Genomic DNA, 21,708 nt, shown 5'->3' on the forward strand with positions numbered 1-21,708 from the left:
CGCCTTTCTAGGAAGACCAGTGCCATATAAATATTAATTGCTGTAAATATTATTTTTATTTTTGCCACTAAAATCATGGTTACATAGGGGAATTCTTTTTATTCAGTTAAATAAGTGTCCAGTATCTTTGGCAAATAAAGTATTGTCCACACCCTCAGAAAGCAGAGAAAACAATGATGGGAACATGTAGGCAAAATGCCCTGTGATAGAATCTGTAATGGACAAGTGCCTAAAATCCGTACAGAGAGCAGTTCTTATTGGACGTTAGCATTCAACAGAATCACCTGGTTGGCTTGTAAAAATACCAGTTGCTGGGCTCTGTCCTCAGAGTTTCAAGGACGGGGCCCAAGAATGTGAATTCCTAACAAGTTCCTAGATGACGTGGATGCCACTGGTCCAGACATCACACTTTGAAAGCTGGAAGTACTTCCACCTGGAAGGGTGGGAGAAGATTTTGTAGGTGATGAAGATGTGATTCTTAAGCAGAGCTTGAAGAATTGAAAAGAGTTTACCTAAATGGAATGGCTGCAGTGGCATTCCAGGTGGACAGAATAGCATGCATAAAGGTATAAATAGATAGAACAGTGGATAGGGGATCCATAAGAAATTTCACTTGGCCATCATCCAAAGAGAAGTGGATAATGGGAAGAGATAAACCTGAGCTCATGCAGGCCTTTATGTGCCCTGCTAAGGCTTTGCCCTGTAACCCATCTGAAACAGAGAAGCAGCTTAGTCAAATCTGCATTTTAGAAAGCTAATTAATTCTAGGGCAAGTACGGAAGCCTGGAGGAAATTCCCACTTAGCACCTAAAGATGAGAGAGCTTCTTTGAACATCTATAATATTGTGCCCAGGGATTAATCAGACATGTGCTTGTCTTGATATTTCACACTGTTCCTTGCATACCTGCAAGTCAAAGACCCCATCCTTTCCCTCGGGCACTTGGGGGAGCCAGCACTAACACCTAGGAAACAACAGAGCACAAGGCGAGGCAGTATTTCACCAAAGACAGGAGTGGAGGCTTTCAGTGCTGAAGCAGTTAGCTAGGGGTTCATGCAGAAAGAACACCAGCTCTCCTTACAGAGCGAAGGCTTTTGCCTGGCCACCAGAAGGCTTTGCAGTCAAAGAGGACCCTGGAGTAAAGGTACAGAAGGCGGAACTAAACGTTGAAGGCACAGGGTCATTGAAGAAGCAGAGGATTTTCTGCAGACATGATAGAGGCATACAAATGAATTGTGGTTCACAAAGGCTATTTCTATGGGAATAATCTCTGGAAGATTTTTTTTTTTTAATAAATCAGAGCAACATAAAGTCAGGAAATGTGTTGCTTCTCAACCATCTGCAAGCCCTCCCTCTCTTATCATCCAAGGATAATAGCTATCAAGGGAACAGAATACAAAGGCATGGGTTGGGGGCAAGGGACAGGGAAGACACATTGAGCTTTGGTTCTGGTAGGGCCAAAATGACAGTAGTTGTTGCCCAGGGAGTAGTTGGCCGTTGTCCGGGGAATGAGGTGGTTTGGCGATTAGGCAGCTCCTAATAAAAGGCCATCTGTCCTTTGCACTGGGATGAGGGCCTGGGAAGCCCTCCCTTTCAACTCCCAGATGGTAATACAATGTGCTTGTGTAAGGGAGACTTCCTGGGTCATTTGCTTATTCCCGAATGTGCACATATGAAAATGTTTTTACATGTTGGTTTTGTGAATTGTGTGTTTCCTCTGCTACTCTCCCCATCATGACCTAACCATATAGCATTCTGTCAGGCTTTATCTTCTATCCAAAGTGCAGTGTGTGTGCTTACTGAAACAAATACACAAACGGATGTTTTCCTTGTGCCTTTTTTAAAGGGTGGTGGATTTGTTCACAGTGTAGGTTGGAGTCTTTGCTGAATTTGACATTCCAAATACCCTGACAGTTATCCAGAACTTTGATTTTCTGGCCAATACATCGTCCTTTTCTCAAATTGCTGTACTTGTAATTTTCATTACCAGGAGCAGCCTATGACTTTTTCTTCAAGGTCATTATTCCCAATGAATTAAGATGTCTGCCTTCACAGACGTGACTTTCTGCATGCCAGGGGTGGAGAGGCAAAACTGCCACGTGGGATGGGGGTTGAGGCAGTGGGTGGGGTTCAGCGAGACTCCTCCTCTGCCTGTAGCTCTGTCCCCACACCAGCCAGACCGCCTGCACTGCTCCAATTTAAACCTCATTACATTAAGAGTTACTGCACGCTACAGGCCTTTGAGGTCACACAGGAAGAGCTGAAGGTACAGCTAATAACTCAGAGATTCTGACATGCCAGACTTTGAGGTGAGAGGTAGCAGTTAGGATGCACGTGCCTGAAAAAGCAGAAAACAACAAACCCGATTTAATCAAATACATATCATTAAGCTCAGGGAACGACCTTACTGCATTTATCATTAACTGTATTTCAGCATGATCCATCTTCCCCTTTTCCCCTTCCACGATTCAAATTCCCCCTTTCAAACATTTCACCTTGGAAGAAAAACAGAGCAAACCAGAAGGAGAGGGGGCGAGACTTTGCCAAGGGGGGCTTCCCTGGGGCACATGGCAGCTGAAACACAAGGCCTCATTTTAATTGAATTATAAACTGTGTAATTATTTAACCTGTACCAGCTGGTCTCAAGAAGCTACCAGATTCCTTAGAGAGCTCGTACTTGGCCAGGAACATAAGGTACCTTATTAGTAACAAGAAAAATGCCTTGTGTACCTGTGTTAACCCCAGCCCCCAAAGAGCAAACTGTGGAAGGGGGGAAATGCTTGAAGTTTATTTTTGGTTTAAGAGACAGCCCTCTCTCCTCCTGAGTATGTGGTAGATTGACTGAAGTCCCTGTAGTCTCACAGGAACGGGCACCATAAACAGGATATCATTGCATCAGACAGGTAAAAGTAATTTCTCTAATTAGTCATTTGAGATTTCATTTTTCACTTGGAAGAACTGGAAATTTAATTTGTTTGTGACAGGCGATTGGCAAACTGGCAGTAGCTACCATTGCCTCCCCCACCCCATCTTGCTGTCCTGACATCGTCGTGGAGAAAGCATTGAGGGGGGATGGTCCTCGATATAAACACTTGGCTTCATCTGTCTACATCAAGCTAACTAAAGTACCTTCTTATTGACAGATGTGCCCTAATTATACATTCCTCACTTGTAATGCTAGAATAATCTTAATGAGTTTCCCATGATCATTTTTCTTTCAGATTAAAGATTTGTTTTCAATCCCCCCAAATTTTGCAGCAGTCTAAGTAATTTATAATACATTCTCATTGCCATAAGAACATTGTTCCCAAAGGTACAGAGCAAGATATTTTTAGGGAGCTGTCGTTTAGGAATTAATGTGTGATTGAAGACAGTCCTTTGGTTAAAGAAATAGCTCATCCTATCTATTTTGTTTTAAAACATCCTTCTCTGCAGAAAGATGGAGTGGCGTCAGACGTAGTGCCCATAAATCATAGCTATTGATTTTACATTTGTTTTGGCTCGTCTGATTTTATGCCCCCTCGTGTTGTAATTTGTTATCCTGAGAGCTGGTCCCTGAGTTGGTACTGGGTTGATGCTGGGAGGTGGTTTTTGGTTTTTGGTTTTTTTTTCAGTTTGGATTAATCTGTACATGAAACAGATTAGCTTGCAGACACAGAACCACGGTCCTCTTGCTTCTCATAACATTTCCCCCGGGATTTCCCATGGAGCTCACAGATGCCACCCAGTGACATCTCTGGCAGGTGACAACGTGAGGTTTGTGTAGTCCAGCCAGTGTGGGCACGGGTAAAGCTCCTGGCAGCCCTGGGGGCTGCCGGAAGCTGGGGACTTCTCCCCTTGGCCCTTCACACCCGGACTCAACATGCACATATTCTGGACACCTGGAGCCTCTCGGGGCCAAAAATTCCTTCCATCCTCCACCAGTAGCAGATGTAACAGGAGAGAGAATGTCTGCTTGGCCACACCTTGCGTGTAGAAGGGGGGTGCCTCAGAGCCTTTTTTAATGTGCATCTGTTTCGATGCTTCTAGGTGGAGCCAGGGCTGCCGCCAGGTCCCCAAGCAGCCCATTTCAGATAAAATTAGACAGACTCTCTGCATATATATGTGTTGGACTCAAGTATCACTTCTTGTGTTTTGCCTTTTCTGGCCAATTTGAGTGAATGTTACGTTCTCGTTTTAAAATGCTGTTTTCTTCCCTTTGTCCTCTGGCTTCCCATTCAGTACTCAGTCACGTCACTGAAGACCATCCCGGAACTGTGCCGAAGATGTGACTCACAGAGCGAAGACAGATCAGGTATGGCTCTCTCCCCAGCCCTCTCCTGCCCCTGACTCAGAGAGCCGAGGACTCCGGGGAGCTGTTTCCCCCTCACCCTCGTTGCTCCTGCCTTCTGTCTGTCTTTTACAGCCTCTCGCTTCCTCCCCTCTACACACATGCCCTCTGCAAGCAGATGTCAGGTCATCCTCCAAAGGCTAACGGGACAGGGAGGCCCTAACGAGGACACGGCTGTGTATGGCTCAACAGGGGCCGTCATCTCGGCAGCTCCAAACCGCAGTATACGCAGCAATTTACTGAAAACCCGAGAAACCATTGGTGACAAAATATAATGATGCAGGCGCCAACGAAAAAAATGTTGGACGCATTCACTACCCATATGGCCAGGACCAGCTTGGGGGATGGGGCTTCGTCAGGGTCTGAAACCCTATCAGGGATGCGACATGATAGGATCTGCAGGGAGGCATACTGGAACAGTTAAGATTAAAGCAAAGCTTGGGAGTTTAATAGTGTAAACTAAACAGAGAATTATGGCATATAGATGAAAACCAGCTGGTTGACCTTTTCTCCTTGCAGACGCCCCCACCCCGGCAAAAAGAAATAAATTAATAAAGGACGTTCAGGGTTGTTTTTCCCCCCTCTGTAAATCAAATTAAGCCTCTCTCCTTTTCTCTTTGTGTTAAAATGAAAATTAAAAAGGATGTCAATGGGCATGATACCATGGCATTAAATGATGAAAGGATGTTTATTGTTTTTCGGAGTAATTACTGTAAGGCATTGCCATTAATCGTGCCGAAGCTGGATCTCCTCTGATGGTAGCTCGAATCCTGAGAACCATGGGCTGTGGAAGCCTCAAGATAATCGTCCGATCATGTGTATCATGTTTCAAAATAAATAGATGGCCCTTGTCTGGGCAGCTACTAGAGTTCTAGGCCATTCTCACTGAAAGGACTTGCACAAAGCTCAGTTACTTGTCTCTTCAACTGCTCATTCACCTTTGACATTTTGCTTAGATGAGATGGGGCAAATAATCAGTCTTCCAAGGTTTGTTTATCTCTGTTTTTGTGAGTGAGAGTAATGCTTCAGTGTTTGCGTCAGAAACACAGAGGATAGTTCTAAGTTCTCATAAAAGTTTTCATTCACCTTCAGTTTTGGGGAGGGGGCTCGGTTTTTGTTTTTTAAATTACAAACACACTCAAGTTTCTGTCAGGTGAAACAGAGGCTTTGGCCTCGAGGCTCCAGGGGCTTGCCTCCTGACAAGGCGTCCCCAGGTTCCAAGTTGGATCCTTGACTGGGGGCAGTGATGTGGGTTCAAGTTAGGGTTCAGTCAGTTATCAGCTATACAACCTAGAGCTTGAGAGTGATCGTCTACAAAATAAAGAAGAAGCTTGTTCTGCCAATGTTACCAGGCACCATTAGGTTGAGATTAGGTGATGCATCTAAAGTTACTTTGTAGATGCAGGATTTTCTTCTTTGAAAGGTGGGAGTAAGAGAGAAGAAATAATAGCAACCACTAGCTTCGTGCTCAGTGTGGGAGGTTCTGTTGTAAGTCCTTCAAGCACGTTAACTCAGTTAATCCAAAAAATGCTCAAGAGCTGAGTACTTAAGATGTTTATGTTATAGGTGGGCAAACGGAGGCACAGCACAGAGAAGTCAAATATCTTGCCTAGAGTCACACAGCAGTTAAATTGCCGAGCTGGGATTCGCACTGCAGCAAGTCCGTCCTGGAGTGGGTTCTCTATCCTTACACATAAGTACCCTGAGATAGCTTGACTTAGTGACATTCATTTGATTTTAGGATATTATCCTTTTAAAACTTTAAAAATCAGCATTTTCCCTTATTGAGTAAGCGGTGAATTTCCCTTCTCTGTTCAGTAGCTATTCTTGCTTACCGAGGTAAGTGAATTAACCCAAGTTTTCAAAAATAATTTTTCCTGGTACGGGTCCATGCCATTTCTCCAGGTCATGTGATTTCTTACTGCTCGCACAATTCTGAAATCGGACATTTCTTCTCTGGTTGAGAAGGACAGCAGTTTCAAGTTCAGAAGCCTTTAAACTTCACCCAGAGCAAATACCCAGTGCTCAAGGTCATTGGCAATAATTACACCTGACAGGAAATTGATGTCTATGGGCAAGACTCAGGCCTCTTAATGGAATCACACATATACCTTCAATGGAATCACATGTACACCTAATTTGGAGGCTGTCAGACCACTTTCTAACGGAGCCAGAGTGATCCTAGAAAAAGAACACATAGAAAAATCCATCTCTCCATAGTAGCACTGTAGATTATCTGTGAGCTTCCTTAAAAGAAATCTCAACATAGTAAAGATTTTTCACAGCTAGTTTCTGAAAGAATTGAGCCATTCTTGATTCATTCCAAGAGCATTGAGCTCTAGAAAAACCCTTTGCACCCCTCTAGTCTTTCTGTGTCCACCACCAGGAGGAGCTTGCTCTGGGAGGGCTTGCCAATTTCCATCTTCACGGTAATCTTTTCAAACAGGTGGCAGCAGAAGGCCCCGCTGGCCTCTGAGAAGAGTCCACACCTTCTCTTGGGACAAGGGCATCTGCTGGGGAAACATTCCCCAAACTGCTGTTGCTTAGAAAATATGCCACCAGATGAAGGCTCTTTACCGTTCTCAAGTTTGTTAAGCAATTTCTATTTTGTGTAGGTTGTCAAATGCTACTGTCCATCCTTGCATTAACAAGCCCTTGATCAGATGTTCTCAGGCCTGTTTGTTCTTTTATTTATTCATTCAGCCGATAACTGAATATTTTGCTGTCAAAGGCACTCAGGATGTAGTAACAAATAAGACACCAACAAGGTCCCGTTCTTGTGACATTTACATTCTAGGGAGTGACGAACAAAAGACAAGCAAACGAATACGTAAACCAGATCATTTCACCCAGTGAAATGAAGAGGTGACTTGAAGCGACATGATAGAGTAACTTGTAGGAGTTGGAGGGGGGCACTTGTGGGGGTCTTGGGAGCGTTAGCAGGACCCAGCCAGTTGATAACAAGCGAAGATCATTGAAGACAGAGGAACTAGGAAGTGCAAAGACCCGGAGCCAGGAATGAGCTTAACATGTATGAGGAAGGAAAAGAAAACCAGTCTGCGACAGGGTGCTCAAAATGAAGATGAGAGCTGGGAGATGGTCAGGGTCGGACTCTGTATGGCCCCAATGATCGTGTGTGCAGACGTGGGTTTTATGCTAAGTGCCATGAGAAGCACCACCAGCAGGATGTCAGATTTTCTAAAATATTACTTGGAAAAAAGCCTCAGTATGTAGAATCATAACTCTCAACAGAAGAAGGGACCCCAAAATCATCTAATTGGAGAGAGCAAGAGAGAGAGAGAGAGCATGTGAAAGTACGAGTAATAAAACAAATGGATAAAATGCTGAAAACTGATGAATAAGGTTAAAATAAATACAGGTGTTTTTGTGCCAGTTATATATTTTAACATTTTCATAAATTTATTTACAAATGAAAAAATTATTTCCAAATAGAAAGTTTTTTTTAAAGGCAAAAAATAATAATAATAATCACTTAGTCCATAATCCTTTGGATCTTCAATGAAGATCCTTATTATCCTGCTTATATGTCACAGCTCCGGTGACAGAGAGTTCGCGGTCTCATCAGGCAACTCGTCCATGAATGCTAGTATCTTCGTTCAGTCAAAATCAGTGTCCCTCAAATTACCATCCCTCGTCCCTGGTAGTTCTTGGATCCATGGAGAACAGCAACCACTCCTCAACAAGGTGCCACTAAGTGTTTAAAGATGGCGGTCGCCCTTGGTCTTGTCTTCTCCGGGTTAAAATTTCCCTCTGTGGTTTTAAGTCTATCCTGTTCTTCCTTCTTGCTCTCTGGTGGATGACTGCAAATCACCAGCACCCTCTTTAGAGTGGATCCCTCAGAACTGAACCTAGTGGTTGCTCCCCACGTGGTATGAGGAGAACCTGTCAACCCTGCTCTTCAGCCTCCAGGACTCCCCACCTATATGCCTTGCCTTCCCAAGAATGCTCCAGAGACAGTGCTCATGCCTGGCCTGTTTCTCAAGTGTCCTGAGATGAGCAGGAATGTCAGAGGAGCCTATTGGTGGCCTTGGAAGCCCCTCTGTGAAACATCCAGTCCAGAATTCACCCCACTTCATCCCTAGACCCTGGGCCATGCCATGGTGGGATCTGAGAAAGGCAAATGTCAGTGTTGTCAGAAGCCTGGGGCAGCATTCTATTCTCCTCCATTAACTGTCCCATGCACACGAGTGTGCCTAGAGGTGTCCTTCCTCTACCTGAAGGCTTTGACCCCTAGTGAAATCTGCACTTTCCTCTGACAGAAGCTATAGTTAAAACTGTCCTATACCCATGATACTAAGACCGAACTTCACATTTTTGTGAGAGAAGTTTTGAAAAGACGGTGAAGGTATTGCAAAGACAACAAGGCAAGAGGGAGGCGAAGAGGTAGAGACTGGACCCTTGAGAATAAACTTGGCCTGTCTTGAGACTTCCTGGTTTTCTCTTAGGTGTTCTTCTGGTCCTCTATATACAGCTTCTTTGTCCTCAGAATAATTCTCTGAGGGAGGACCATGAGTATCCCCAATTTATTAATGAGGAAACCAAGACTTCTAGAAGATCAATAATTTTTCCACTGTTCTGGAGCTGGGAAGTCTTCTAAACCAGCTGTGTTGATTCCAGAGCCCTATGGAGTTGAACCAACTGAGTAACTGTCGCCCGAGGAGCCACGTGTGGCTACTAGTGTGAATCAAGGATTAGCAGCAAGGAAGTTATGTGTGAAAAACTTGCACCTCTCCAAGGAAGTGATTTGTGGAACATTTGCACGTATTCTCTCCTTAATCCCTGCTGCTTGAGTAGGAGAAGGGGCCAGAGCAAGGCAGGGAGTGTTAACTCTGCCCTACGGTCTTTGCCAAATAAGGGCTAAAATAGGCCAACATATGGTCTTCAAATCAGACATATTCAGTTTCATTGACTTCAAGTTTTCTTTAATTAATTGGACATTCAAATACACATTCGTTTCAATTCACAGTGCTTTAAGGGTCTTGTGATTCTTTCGAAATACGTATCTGCTAAGCCCATTGGATAATTTTCTCATGAAGGAAAGCAGATAAATACTAATGCAGGTCTGCCTCCAAGAACAAGACACACTGAGGAGAGAAAACTCAGTTATAGAACAGCAATAAATGGCCCCGGGATGGGTTTGAGAAGAAATTTTAATACCCACATAATATGGACCATAATTTGCGTGACAGGGAGAAAAGGAGAGCCATTCTTTTTTAAACTTAGTATCTGATATCTATCTGGTAAAATGCATTTTGGTTGTCGATGTAAAAGCGTTGCAGATTGGCTCTATTTTTAGCCCCTCAGAGTGCAGATTTTGTGACAAACTCTGAACCCTTGAAAATATGTGGTTTCTCCAAGATGTTCAAGGATTTCAGCCAGCACCAAAAATAGTAAATTGACGTGAAATTTATCCCCTTGACCCTTCTGTAACATAGCTGATGATGCTAAATATGTAAACTCCCTATTTTCGATTTTATTAAGGTTTAATGCTAAAAGCTTGCAAGCGGACATCGGTGGGGCAGTTTAAATGAGAAGCCTGCTTGTGACTCCAGCCCACGTGATGTATTGTCAAATGGATTCCAAAGAATAGGGAAACACATTTTCTAAGATCTCAATTAAAAAAACAAACAACAACAACAAAAAACGAATGCATCAAACCCGGACTGCGAAGAATTGAACAACCATGACGAAAATCTCAGTTTCTCTAACCACAGCAACAACGCACATACAGCAAAACCTCTAGATGAGAATGTTACCAAGCAAAACACTTATTTTTCTCTCTCTTTAGCAAAATCTTACTTATCAAGGTGAAAACAATCCATTATAAAAAATGAAAATCAAAAACTCCAGCTCATGCTGCCACCACAAATAAATGTGACTCTGTTTCTTTCTAGCATTGTTACGGTTGCAGTCCTCATGCCGGGAAAGGGTTATCTGCTGCTTTTTTTCAGCTGCTACCCAAGGTGCGCGGACATCGTGTCGCATGAAGCCCAGAACATACCTGGGAAATTACATGTGCCCCGTTGGTCCAGAAGGAGAGACCACCTCTGCTTTAATCCATTAACATTTAGCTTATGTTCCTGAGAGAAAGAGTGTAAGTCAGTGTGGGGCAAAACAAGAGCCGGAGACGATAGAAAAGTTAAAAGTGAAACTTTGGTCATGTTCAGCAATGAAAGGGGCTCGAAGGAGCAGGGCTTCAGTACATCCCACACTTGGCCCTTCCTCTCTCTTCATCTGCACATTTCCTATCTTTCCTTAGCCAGACCCATGCGCACCAACACTCCATGGTATTCTAAAACCTTACTAGCATTGTGGAATTAAGAAAGAAATGAGACAATATGAAAGGGAGAGGAAACTTAGGGGAAGGGGACCTAGTCTCCTTTCCCCCTATTTAGTTTATTTTTGTTGGGCTCTGAGAAACCTGTTTTGCACCCTCAAAATTGATACAGAAATCTTGGTAGAAGTGACTTCAAGAGTCTCTGCAGGAAAGAAATATAAAAATTCTGAAGCAGGGAGATACAAGATAATCATTAAGGCAGGAAGGCAAAGACTTGAAGCTAAGGAACAGGGAAGAAGTGATACAGAACCAAAGTGCCTTGTACCTTGCGTGGACTCCAGAGTTCATTCCTGTCATAAGAGAGAGTGGTTTCCCACTCTCATCTTCCCAATCCAAGGCAAGAGTGCGTGTGTGTGTTAAGGGTGGGGGGCCGGTGATACTCGTTTCGGAGCTCCATAGCATCTCTGAGAGCATCCTAATTCTTGCTGGAAATCTATCCTTTTTCCTCCGTCTCCCACAATTAAATGCACCCCCATCTTCCCATTAAAAATGAGCCCTCTTTGGATGCATGGATGGCTCAGTTGTTTAAGCGTCTGCCTTCAGCTCTGGTCATGATCACAGTCCTGGGATTGAGCCCTGCACTGTTCAGTGGGGAGTCTTCTGCTCCCCCTGCTTGTGCACAATTTCTCTCTCTGACAAATAAAATCTTAAAAAGAAATGAGCCCTCTTTGTCCACATACCTCCTTTGCCCTAACTCTTCCCTTAAAAAAAATAAAAGTCCTAAAAGAAACTTAAGTCATAGAAAAATTCTAGGGGTGACTGGGTGGTTCCATCGGTTAAGCCTCTGCCTTCAGCTCAGGTCATGATCCTCAGGTCATGATCCTTCAGCTCAGGTTATGATCCCAGAGTCCAGGGATCAAGTTCTGCATTGGGCTTCCTGCTCAGTGGAGAGCCTGCTTCTCCCTCTCCTTCTGCCTGCTGCTCTGCCTACTTGGGCTCTCTCTATCAAATAAATAAAACCTTAAAAAAGAAAAGAAAAGAAAAAAGAAAAAGGAATAAAAGAGAAACAACTCTAGAATCTCATAGTTCAAAGATCCTTGGAAAGTGTCAAGAGTCAACTACAAAAGTCCAGACCCTTCGGGGAGCACCTCACAGTGTGTCTCAGGGCCAGAGCTAGCACCGTCACCAGCACCTGGCAGCTTGTCGGGAAGACAGACTCTCGGACCTTTCGGAGCAGAATCTGCATTCTGTAATAAGCTCTCCAAGTGAACGGTGCATATTCAAGATTGAGGAGCACTGACTTGGGACACCCTGGTGCTCATCTGGTGTCCATGAGGAGTGTTGCTCCACGCTCAAAACCAAGCAGTAGTTCCCCAGGGTGGTACTCAAGACATACAATGGGAAACTCTTTCCTGTGGTCTTTGGGGCTTTACGTGACGATCTCCTGGTTCAGCAAGCTTCTTCACATGCCCCTCTCCTCCCACTGTCTGCCTGCCGCATCAGGGAACCTTCTTCAGGTCTTCCAGTGTGCTGTGTTTTTCCCATGACATTCCCTTCTTCCACCTCTCACTTCACCTCCTCAGGCCCCTTTACCAGACTGCCTAGACCCCCATGTTCCAACAGAAATATAATGCGAGCCACTGACCTAATTGAGTTTTTTTCCCCCTAAGAACCACATTTTAAAACTATGAACGAATGAGATTAATTTAATATCTTTAATTTAACCCAACACATCAAAACTGTTATTTGAACGTGGACCACCAGCCAGCCACATTTTAACTGCTTAATAGCCACAGGTGTCTAGTGGCTCCCACTGGGGACAGTTTGAGCCTAGATGAATTTAGCACTGTTCTCCCAACTTTTATGATTTCCTAGCTCTGCGTTTTAAAGAATTATTAACTATTAATATCTGTGTTTCAAAGAATTATTAGCAATATGATGTTAGCTCGATACCAGTTTTCTCTAGTAGACTAAGTGTAATCTCTTGTTTATTATGGAATCCCCAGCCCCTGACGCTGGAGCCTTGTATAGATCTGAGGGATGGATGGGCAAATGAAGGTGTGAAAAGGCAAAAGAATGCCTCCCTCTTTTGGCTTTTGTATCATAATTGAGATATGAGCCAGCAGATTGTTTCCTTCTTTTCATTTGACGTGATACCTTGATCCTTCAGGTTTCCTCTTTTATACCATCGGTATCTTTCTCTCTATGGGGTCATTACCCTCATCAAACAAGCACTCTCTGTCATCTCTTGTCTTAAGAAGCAAACAAACAGGGAGAGCCTGGGTGGCTCAGTGAAGCATCAGACTCTTGATTTCAGCTCTGGTCGTGATCTCAGGGTCATGAGTTCAAACCCCACATAGGGCTCTGCACTGAGTGTGGAGCCGGCTTAAGATTCTTTCCCTCCCTCTCCCTCTGCCCCTCCCGCCCAACCTTCCACCCCTCCATGTGTTGATTCACTCTCTCTCTCTTTTTTTTTAAAGATTTCATTTATTTATTTGACAGACAGAGATCACAAGCAGGCAGAAAGGCAGGCAGAAACAGAGAGAGGAGGAAGCAGGCTCCCCGCCGAACAGAGAGCCCAATGCAGGGCTTGGTCCCAGGACCCTGGGACCACGACCTGAGCCAAAGGCAGAGGCTTTAACCCACTGAACCACCCAGGTGCCCTCACTCTCTCTCTTAAAAAACAAACAAACAAACAAACAAACAAACAAAAAGCAATCAAACTGTACCTCCTCTGGTGACTCCCATCCTTGTTCCCTGTTCCTTCCTTTCCCCACCCCCTCTACCCCCTTCCAATACAGCCAACCTGCTATAAAGAGGTAGGGGAACCCCCATCACTGCCCTCCCCCCTCCTTCACTTGAAGTATCTCCAAATGACCTTCCACCTCCCTAGGGAAGGCCACAACTTCCGCGGTGCCACATCTGCCGACACAGAGACTCTCCTCTCTCTCGGCCCCCTTGCATCATTTGAGACTCTGGCCACTCCGGCCACTCCTTTCTGGAAGCATTCTCCTCTCTTGGCTTTGTGATACCACCTATCTCCTCGTTTTTCTCCCAACGCTCTGACATCTCCTTATGTCCTTTGCAAGTCCTGCTCCTCCTTTACTTGGACTTTAAATACCCAAGTGGGGCTTCTGGATTCAATAGGACCCTCTCTCTTCTTGGTCTCTGAGTCTCTGTGGGTGGGGCGCGGCTCCACTGTCCGGCCTTACACGCTGTAAGTGACACGCCTCACTTACACGCTGCTGCTGCTGCTTGTCTGGGCTTCTAGTCACCTCCTTACGTGCCAGCTGCGTGTTTATGTCGGAGTCTCATGGAATTCTAAAGAGGATCCCTGAATCCCCTTCCCTGACTTGTTCCTCCTTCGACGCCCCCTCAGTCCTGGGCCTTCAGTTTACTGATACGCACACTCCGCGACTGCGGTCCCTCTCCCTCACATTCCCCTTCAGCCTGTCACCAGCTCCTGAGTGGTCTGTGCTCAAAATATATGCCCATCTGCCCTCTTTTCTCCGTCTTCTCAGCCACTGGCTAGGACCGGCCACCTGTATGTTTCATTGGGGTTAATGGCATGAACCAGTCCCACCCATTTCTTCACCACCAACCCTTGCACACCCTGTTTCCCACAGAGTGGCCAGAAGGGTATATTTTAAAATGCTAAGTGGATCCTTTCACTTCTGCGTGAAATTCCCCCAGACACCCCATTTCTGTTAAAATTCTTCCTTGTGGCCAGGAAACCCCCAAATGAGTTGGCCTGTGACAACTTTCCCCAGCCACATCTTTGACAGCTTCCTCTCTGGCTCACTGTGCTCTAGAGGTAAGAACTATAGAACCTGCCAGACTTTTTTCTGCTATAGGCATTCAAAAGTGTGATTCCTTCTACCTACATCTCCACAAAATGATCTCATCTCTTGTGTTTTCCCTCAGATCTTCACGTAGTTGGCTTCTCCTTCCCTGATCTCAGCTTAAATGTCACCTCCGTGATGAGACTTCTCAGCTGCTCTCTTCTAGGACCCTGCAAAGTGCTCTGCATTTTGTGATTCCTCATTCATCTGTATGCTTGCTTTACTATCTGGTTCCCTCATGAGGACAGGGATTATGTCTATTTCATTCCCCTCTGCACCCCCAGAACCGTATGCTAATAGGTGTTGAATAAATGGACTATATAAGAGTATTTTAGCATTCTGTTAATTCAGCGCCTCTGAACGAGCTTTGTTATATTCTTATCTTGCTTACATGCGAGATTGCCACATTTCACCAGTTGAAAGAATTGGCACCTGAAAGAACAAATTCTTAGTGATAAGATGACCCTAAATTTAGGCTAATGCCATTAACGATAAACAACATAGGCAAATTCTTCCACTCTACTGTTTCTAAGACAAATTGTTAAGGAATACCGTTTTCCTAACTCTGCTCCCATCCAGAAGCTTCTCAGTTTAAGTGCTTACCAAAACCAAGGCAGGGAGCAGGCTTTGGGATTTAGGGCCTCAGGAATCCGAAATGAGCTCAATCGGGTTTTACCACTGGTTTCTTAGATTCCATTACCTATATGTGACCCAAATAGAGAATATATACGTGACTCAGTTGGAAAGCATCTGCCTTCACCTCAGGTCATGATCCCGGGGCTCTGGGATCAAACCCCACATCAGCTTCCCTGCTCAGCGGGGAGTCAGAATCTCTCTCTCCCCTCCCCCACTTGTGCTTGCACACTTTCTCTCTCTCAAATGAATAAAATCTTAAAAAGAAAATATTAACTGCGTGTTTAAGGAATAATTGTAGTTTTGATAAGGCCATTATGCCCTGTTTTGGAAAGAAGGCTGGAGTCAGGGAACCTTGGTGTTGGTGGAAGAGTCTGCCGGCACGCTTTGCGATTTGCGACATCATACTTAAAATTCCCAGAGTTCTCATTTATTTCAACTGAGAATAAGGAAGAACTGTTCATCCATCCTGCAAAGTTGTTGCCTAAACCTCTAACGAAACCGAACCCTTGGCCTTGTACTCAGAAACTTAGAAAGCCTTACACAAATACATGGTATTAGCAATTTCAAAATATTACACACAAGCAATGAATCACGGAGCACTGCATCAAAAACTAATGATGTACTGTATGGTGACTAACATAACATAATAAAAAAAATGCTAGATGGAGGAAATTTTAGGAACATTCCAATTAAAGAATATCATTTTTGAGAATTCGTAAAATACACGGAAGGTTTTTTTTTTTTTCATTGTTTATAGTAGTGCTTGTGAAGTGTATACCAAGCTGCCTCAGGAGACTGAAGAAAGGAACTCTGCCACTCATTTACCCCAGGAAAAGCCTCTGTCTGCACTCTGCATTTGTTTGACTGTACCTGCTCTTTCTCTCAGAGGCCCCCTAACTAAAACCTGGGGTCCAGGTGGGATCTCTTGTGTACAGACCTCAGGAGGGCTGTCAAGAGAAGAGAAAGCTACAGCCAGCTCTAGGCCTTACTCCTCTTTCTCCTCCCCTTCAGACCTTACACTGCTTTCCTCTCAAAAAGGAGACCATGTTTCACAGACTTACCACTCTGCTTCTCATGGAAAACAGAATTCATTTCACTTTTAGCCAGAAAACAGGAGAGAACACTGTGCTCCTACCCTGAAGACATAACCCCTCTTCTCTTTCTTTTTCTTGGGTCCGAAGCTCTATGTCTAATGGAAATCCCTAGCTCTGTATTTAGAAGTCAAATCCTCGGGCCCTGGGGGAGTCAGCGGTTGGAGATGGAGAATAGAGAGATGTGGAGTAGAGGCTAGAGAGGAGGGGTTTTCCCACCTCCAAACGTCCTCCATCCCCTCCCCTTCTCTCCCTTCTGGAAGACCAGTAACTTGGTGTTCTTTGTCCTTGGCTGTAGATCAACCCTGTAAAACATCGCCACCTTCAGTTACAACTGGTAAGTGTGTGTCTGCGCTTTCCAGAAAGCACGCGGAGCTTCCTCTAACACTTCGCAGATAGCGCCCAGAGCAAGCTGTCCTCTGTTTCAATGCTTAGTTTGATGAGCCTCTTCTCTGTCCCTCATCCTATGTGTCTCTCCCTACAGTTCAGCACAGCAGGGAGAGAAAGAAAAGAAGGAGCCTGGAACAGGGGCCTGGAGTGAATACAAGGCTTAATGCACTCAAGGGGCTTGGTTAATGGCAAAGTGAAGGTCAGCAATACTTTTTAGATGATAGAATGACTGAAACCATGGACTTTCTTCAGACCCATCAACTGCTCTTCTGTGTAAACTGTGCTTTCGAAGCTCAGAGGTTTAAAGTTGTCAAAATATTGAGTCTGATTTCATGAGAGAATGTGCCTCTTTGGTGAAGTATCTTTTCTGTCTAGTGTGGTGTAAGGGCTTGAGGATGATTTGGAGTTTTCACAGAACGAAGAAATGGGTACGGATAGGGCACAAAGATGAGCAAGTCTGGACATTTTTGGGCAGAGCTGGAAGTAATGAAACATGAATCTGACACTTTCAGCAGCTGCGTGATACCAACATGCACTTAAACGTCAGAACTTAAAGTCAACCACTTAAAGTCAGAACTTGAGAACCAAACCAGCATTTCCTTCCCGATAGAATTTACTGTCTTAATGTGAATAGATCATTGGTTGCTATTTTTATAATGAGAAAGAAAGAGCTCTGTTTTCCCCCTTCAGACTTATAATACCCCCAATAAAGGGTTCATGACATCAGTGAAAGAGAGGAACCAGCAGTAACGTGGGAAAGTTCCAGAAACAGGCTTTCTTCACACAGAAGAAACATCATGGTCCTACACAATTCTCCAAATCCAGACTTAACACAACCCTTTGTTTTGGGTCAGGTTACAGTCTAGTCTCCCAGGTTGGACCAGAAGAGTGCCCAGCAGGTCATCCACACTCTTCTTCCTATAGTCATGAGGTGATATGAGTCACCTGTCACCATTCCTTCCAGAGCCTGAGGTGTTTGCAAGAAGTGAGCCCACTGCAGATTTAAGTTTACAGTGGTTTAAGGAAACTCATGACTAATGCTGACACTCCCAGTCTTTTTTTTTTTTTTGAGGATTTTATTAATTTATTTGACAGATAGAGATCACAAGTAGGCAGAGAGGCAGGCAGAGAGAGAGAGAGGGAGAGAGAGGAGGAAGCAGGCTCCCTGCTGAGCAGAGAGCCCGATGTGGGGCTCGATCCCAGGACCCTGGGATTATGACCTGAGCCGAAGGCAGAGGCTTTAACCCACTGAGCCACCCAGGTGCCCCGACTCCCAGTCTTTCATAATGTCCTTCTCTTCGGTGTAAAAATAGAAGCAGATGGAATGTTGGAGAACTTAACAGGTATGTCCTTGAAGGTGCCTGGACTTTGGCAACTATAGATGTGGCGTGTGTGGTTAATGTACATTTTGAGGCAATTACAAGTAAAACTGACCATTTTGTTTCTCTTGGAAAATAGAATTCATTTAACTTTGACGGTAAAATGTAGGGAAACATTATTTTATCCTAAAGACAGACCCCTTTTCTTTCTCTTCTTGATGTCTAAAGCTAATTTTCTAATAGGGACACATAACTCCATATTTAGAAGTAAAATAAATAGGCATCTGGGGAGCCAGCATTGACGTTCGTTCTCGAAAATTGGATCCACCGATGGAATAGCAAACTGTACATTATCTTCCTAAGAAAATACTAATTTATCAGTCCCAAGAGCCAACGAGTTGTTCTGTGTCAGCAATCAGCTTAGCCTCATAATTATAAATTTGTAAGGATCTGTTGAAAGACATGGATCCAGAAGAATTATAGTGTTTCATAGTGAGTCACTTAGAAGAAAGAGCCCTGTTATTTGTAGACATTCCATATAGTCATAGAAATTTAGAGATGGATCAGGTCTTAGCAATCATATAGTCTAACCCTTTTATTTTACACATGAAGAAATCAAGGCCTGGAACCTATTGTAGGAAACATAGGAAAATATTTCCATATGCAGCACATCTTCGAAATGTCTGACTGTCTTCAATACGTTGCTAACTCTGCCTTTGAAATGTTCAACACGATGTGCCCCTAATGTGGCAAGGGTGACTCATTGTTACAAGACAGCCCGAATCTGTGGACTGGACTTTGCATCTTTAGAGTATTCTTTTCTTCCTTTCCTTCCACCCTCCTCCCTTTATTCATTCATTCATTAGAAGATAAGCCACTGGGCCCCCGTATCTGTGAGATGCTAGCTAGGCCAGACAGATGGCTGATTGGAAACATAAGGAGGTTCATGAGCAGTCTTTGCCTTAGAGGAACTCTCAAGATAGACGGTGAGACAGATGCTGGTGTGAAGAGTTGCAAAAGAGCTTCATAAATATCTAACTCTTGGTATGGGCAAGTATATCTCCCTGAGAAGCAGGGAGTAAGGGTTTCCTGGGAGAGTCAGTCACCCCGAGGGGAATCTCTTCAGATGAGCCTCATCTCGGGCAGAGAAAGCAGTCAGGGCATTGTTGGAAGACGGGGATCTTGCCCAAAGGCAGGAGTGTTGAAGGAAGAACGTGGTGTGTCTAGAAATGGGGAGTTTAGCAATGGAGGGTGCAGGGAGAAATTAGTAATGTGGGATGATGGGTGCTTCAATGAGAAGATAAATTAGAAAATAAACACAGGCATACCTCCTTCTTATTGCGCTTCATTTTCCTCATGCCTTTCAAATATTGCATTTTTATTGATTTATTTTCTTTTTTACAAATTGAAGGTTTGTGGCAATGCGGTCAAACAAGTCTCTCTGTGCCATTTTCCCAAGAGCATTTGCTCACTTCATGTCTCTGTCTCATTTTGGTCATTCTCACAATTTTTAAATTTTTTTTTATTCTTACTATGTGCATGAGGATGATCAATGACCCATGATCTTTGCTGTTACTCTTTTAATTGTTTTGGAGCTCATGAACCACACCCATATCAGATGGCAAATTTAATCGATAAAGGCTGTGCGTACTGACTACTCCACCACCAGCCGTTTTCCCATCTCCTTCTCCTTGGGCCTCTCTGTTCCCTGAGTCTCCCCAGTATTGAAATTAGGCCAGTCAGTGATCCTATAAGGACCTCGCAGGCTTCAAGTGAAAGAAGAGTTGCACGTCTCTACTTCAGATCAAAAGCTAGAAAGGATTACATTTAGCGAGAAAGGCATGATTCAAAGCTAGGACAGGCTGAAAGCTAGGCCTCTTGCACCCGACAGTCAGGTTGTGAAGGCAAAAGAAAAATTTTTAAAGGAAATTAAAAGCGCTGCTCCAGTGAACACACAAATGATAAGAAAGCAAAACAGCCTTACTGCTGATATGGAGAGAGTCTTAGTTTAGTAGTCCCATTAGAAGATCAAAGCAGCCACAACATTGCCTTGAGCCAAAGCCTCATGGAGAGCAGGCTCTTAACTTTCTTCAATTCTGTGGAGGCGAGAGAGGTGAGGAAGTTGCAGAAGAAAAGTTGGAAGCTAGTAGATGTTGGTTTTTGAAACTTAAGGAAAGAAGCTGTTTTTGTTAACAGAAAGTGGGGAAGGGGGAAGCAGCTTATGCTGATGTAGAAGCTACAGAAAGTTCTCCAGAAGATATAGCTAAGACCATTCATGAAGGTGGCTCCACCAGACAACAGATTTTCAGTGTAGATGAAACAGCCCTCTGTCAGAAGAAGGTGCTGTCTTGGACTTTTACAGCTAGGGAGAAGAAATCAGGTTCTGGCTTCAAGGGACAGGTGACTCTCCTGTTAAGAGCTCATGTAGCTCGAAACTTTAAGTTGAAGCCAGTGCTTATTTGCCATTCTGAAGATCCTAGGGCCCTTAAGAATTTTGCTAAATGTTCTCTGCCTGTGCCCTAAGAATGCAACAACAAAACCCAGAGGACAGCACATCTGTTTACAACATGGTTTACTGAATATTTTAAGTTAAGATCTACCAGTCAGGGAAAAAAATTTTTTTTCTTTCAAAATATCACTGCTCATTGACCATATACCTGGTCACCCAAGAGCTTTGATGGAGATGGACGATGACAATGTTGTTTTCATGCCTGCTAACACAACATTCATTCGGTAGCCCATGGATCAAGGAGTCATATCGACTTTCAAGTCTTGTTATTAAAGAAACACATTTTGGAAGGCAAAAGCTGCCATGGATAGTGATTGCTCTGATGGTTCTCGGCAAAGTAAGTTGAAAACCTTGTGGAAAGGAGTCACATTCTAGATAAATAAAGCATATCTATAATTCATGAGAAGAGGTACAAATACCAACATTCACAGAAGTTTGGAAGAGGTTGATTCCACTTCTCATGGATGAGCTTGAAGGGTTCAAGACTTCAGTGGAGGAAGTCATTACAGATGTGGTGGAAATAGAAGAGAACTAGACTTGGAAGTAGAGCCTGAAGATGCGATTGAATTGCTGCCATCTCATGATAAAACTTGAATAGATGATAAGTGGCTTCTTATGGATGTGCAAAGATGAATCTACTCCTGAGGAAGGAGCTGTGAAGATTGCTGAAAGGACAACAGAGGATTTAGAACAGGACATAAACTTGGTTGCTGCAACAGTGGCAGGGTTTGAAAGGACTGTGTCCAAACTTGAAAGAAATTCAACTGTTGGGTAAATGCTATCAAACAACATCACATGCTACCAAGGAATTGTTAGTGAATCTATTGATATAGCAAATGTCATCGTTGTATTACTTTAAGAAATTGCCAAGGTCACCCCAGCACCCACCACCGTGATGGGTCAGCAACCATCTGCATCAAGGCAAGACCCTCCGTCTGCCAAAAGATGACTTGCTAAAAGGTCAGATGATGGTTAGTATTTTTCAGTAATACAGTATTTTTAGCTAAGGTATGTATGTTGTTTTTTTGGATCTGATGCAATTACACACTTAATAACATGGACATAACTTTTATACACCCTGGGATGTCAGAAGATTCGTTTGACTTGCTTTATTGAGATTTTCCCCTTATCATAGCAGTTTGGAATTGAACCTGCAAGATCTCTGAGGTATGCCTGTGAAAAGAAAAATCTGCATTTTTTTTAATTAATTAATTTATTTTTTTAAATAAACATATAATGTATTTTTATCCCCAGGGGTATAGGTCTGTGAATGGCCAGGTTTACACATTGCACA

At 43.8% G+C, this 21,708-nt stretch overlaps 1 protein-coding gene across 6 annotated transcripts in view; it reads left to right on the forward strand.

Annotated features, from left to right (window-relative positions):
- SNCAIP (synuclein alpha interacting protein) overlaps positions 1-21,708 on the forward strand; it is a 159,905-nt gene that overhangs the window by 86,071 nt on the left and 52,126 nt on the right. For 5 of the 6 annotated variants that reach the window (XM_032335472.1, XM_032335474.1, XM_032335471.1 and 2 more), the window contains exon 3: positions 4,221-4,293. In XM_032335472.1, coding sequence (XP_032191363.1) covers positions 4,221-4,293 — 73 coding nt within the window. Of the gene's footprint in view, positions 1-1,368; positions 1,513-4,220; positions 4,294-21,708 lie in introns of all 6 variants that reach the window. The other variant, XM_032335477.1, reaches the window with a different exon arrangement.

Source organism: Mustela erminea, chromosome 3 (assembly GCF_009829155.1).
Source record: "Mustela erminea isolate mMusErm1 chromosome 3, mMusErm1.Pri, whole genome shotgun sequence".
In the NCBI taxonomy this organism is placed as follows: domain Eukaryota; kingdom Metazoa; phylum Chordata; class Mammalia; order Carnivora; family Mustelidae; genus Mustela; species Mustela erminea.